This window comes from Aplysia californica, unplaced genomic scaffold, assembly GCF_000002075.1.
Source record: "Aplysia californica isolate F4 #8 unplaced genomic scaffold, AplCal3.0 scaffold00696, whole genome shotgun sequence".
Lineage (NCBI taxonomy): Eukaryota > Metazoa > Mollusca > Gastropoda > Aplysiida > Aplysiidae > Aplysia > Aplysia californica.
The window spans coordinates 411,951-414,017 of NW_004797966.1; the positions used below are offsets into that span (position 1 = coordinate 411,951).

Sequence of the window (2,067 nt, forward strand, 5' to 3'; positions counted from 1 at the left end):
CCTCCCTACCCTACCCTCTCTCTCTCTCTCTCTCTCTTTCTCTCTCTCTTTCTCTCCCTCCAAACCCCAACCCCCCCTCTAAAAAAAACCCCCAACAAAACCACTCACGTGGGCAGCAGAGAAAAGTTGACCACAGAAGCCTCCAACAACTCCTGTAGTTCTATCAGGTCCTGTGCCTCGTTCTCCAACACCTGCAGCCTCTTGCTGAAGCCCTCGATGATGCTGTAGGCATCACTGATGCTGCACTCACGCTGGTACACATCAGAATTGTCAAGGTCGTCTGACAGCGACATCACGCGAACGGCAAATGCTTCAAGATCCTGGTGAGAAAAACATACACGTCTTAAACATTTCAAATTTAAACACACAAGTTTTACAACTTAAACCTTTAACATTTACTTAAAAGAGGATATTTTAGAGTTAATGTGAATTACTGTGTTGAAATCAGACGCTCGTCACAATAATGAAATTGAAGAAACAGACAATTTCCCCAGCTGTGCAATTTTCATCGAATTGTTTGTTTCCAGCTCAATACCTTTTATATCCATTTCAAAAACATTTCTGAGTATATTTCACTGAAAACGTTAATGAAAAACATTAAAAATGTAAATTTGCAGCTTCTAAGGACACTCAAGCTTTAGAAGTAACCAAACTTTGGCGGGCCATATTCTCGTTAAATTCACCTCCAACACCCGACAACCCCCCCCCCCCACCTCTTTCAATTTCATATATATCTCGACTTCTTTTAAAGGTAGATGAGGATTTCAAAAAATCAAAAGCAAGATAAATGAACAAGCTTTATGATTATACCAATAACTTCAAATGACCCAAAATTGATGAGCGCATTCTTCCACTGTGTTGTGACATATCTGCAACATGAGCAGTTTCTTATTTTTATTAAAGGAAAATAATATTTTACGACTTTGTTTAAATCTCACTTGATAGCACCTTTTTTTCTTTTCTTGTCTGTACAAACGTAAATGAAAACGCTTCAATACTGAAAAGGTTAAAAGTATAACAATTCTTTTTTAATGGACAGAAGAAAACAGCAGTTCTCATTTCTGTACTTGGTCTGACCTGCGTGATGCTCGCACTCTCCTCCTGAATCCTTGGTCCCAGCCGCTGTTTGGCCAGAGAGACTTTGGTCTTGAGGTTATTCCATCGCCCGGGCGCTGCATTGAACAGGAACTGTGTCTTCTCCGCCAGGATCTGGCCGTACTTTTTGAGTAGGAGCACCGTGCGATGCATGGCCGCAAACTTGCCGTCCATCTCACTCTGCTGGGCTGACACCTGGAAAGACAGTTATTGTAAGTCTGTTAGTTTGTTTGTTACCTGGATACATTCTATCTAGGGTTGGGGAAGGGGGGGGGTGGGGGTAGGAGAAACATTTCTAATCATTTGAGTCTAAAAAGAAGAAAAAAACATATTTAAAAAAATAGAAAATAAAAAATATTTTAGAAGGTTTACGTAAAAGTGCACATTAATGTATAGTCTCATCATCTTTAAAGCTGGCCATGTCTCTCTCCTCTCCACCTATGATTCATGCAATACTCTCTATTCCATCTCCTGGAAAGGATCATTTCAACCATCCAAAGTCCAACAACAACAAAATAAAATGTACAAAACAAATATAATACAAAAAATCAAAACAGTACCAACGAAAAAATACTATTTTGCTCTTGATCTTAATACATATTATTATTTCTTTTTCAACATTGACCCTGATAATTGGCCCGCAGCTTGAAAAAAAAAAATTAATTAATCACAAAATTATTATTAGCCTGTTTTGCCTTTCCCTTTGTTTTACAAGCATACAACTGTGGGTGGTTGGAGGGCATCACTGATAGGTCCTACTTCTTTACTTTCCCTTTGTTGATTCTGTCTATCTGTCAGTCCTACTTTTCCCCTGCACCAAATGACCATTATTGTGTCAATGTACATCTCTTTACTCAAACAAACGGTTCTGTGCAGCTGAGAGAAATTTCCCTCTGGGATAATAATGTATTAACCTACCTTACCTTACCTTACCTTACCTTACCTTACCTTACCTTACCTTACCTTACCTTA

At 38.9% G+C, this 2,067-nt stretch overlaps 1 protein-coding gene across 1 annotated transcript in view; it reads right to left on the reverse strand.

Annotated features, from left to right (window-relative positions):
• The window catches only part of LOC101860282 (dynein beta chain, ciliary), a gene marked incomplete at its 5' end in the record, with an annotated part of 6,911 nt that extends 5,621 nt beyond the window's left edge, over nt 1-1,290 (reverse strand). The window contains 2 exons of the mRNA XM_005108531.1: nt 109-320; nt 1,078-1,290. Of these exons, the coding sequence (XP_005108588.1) occupies nt 109-320; nt 1,078-1,290 (425 nt within the window). The remainder of the gene's footprint in view (nt 1-108; nt 321-1,077) is intronic.
• Nucleotides 1,291-2,067: the final 777 nt, after the last annotated feature.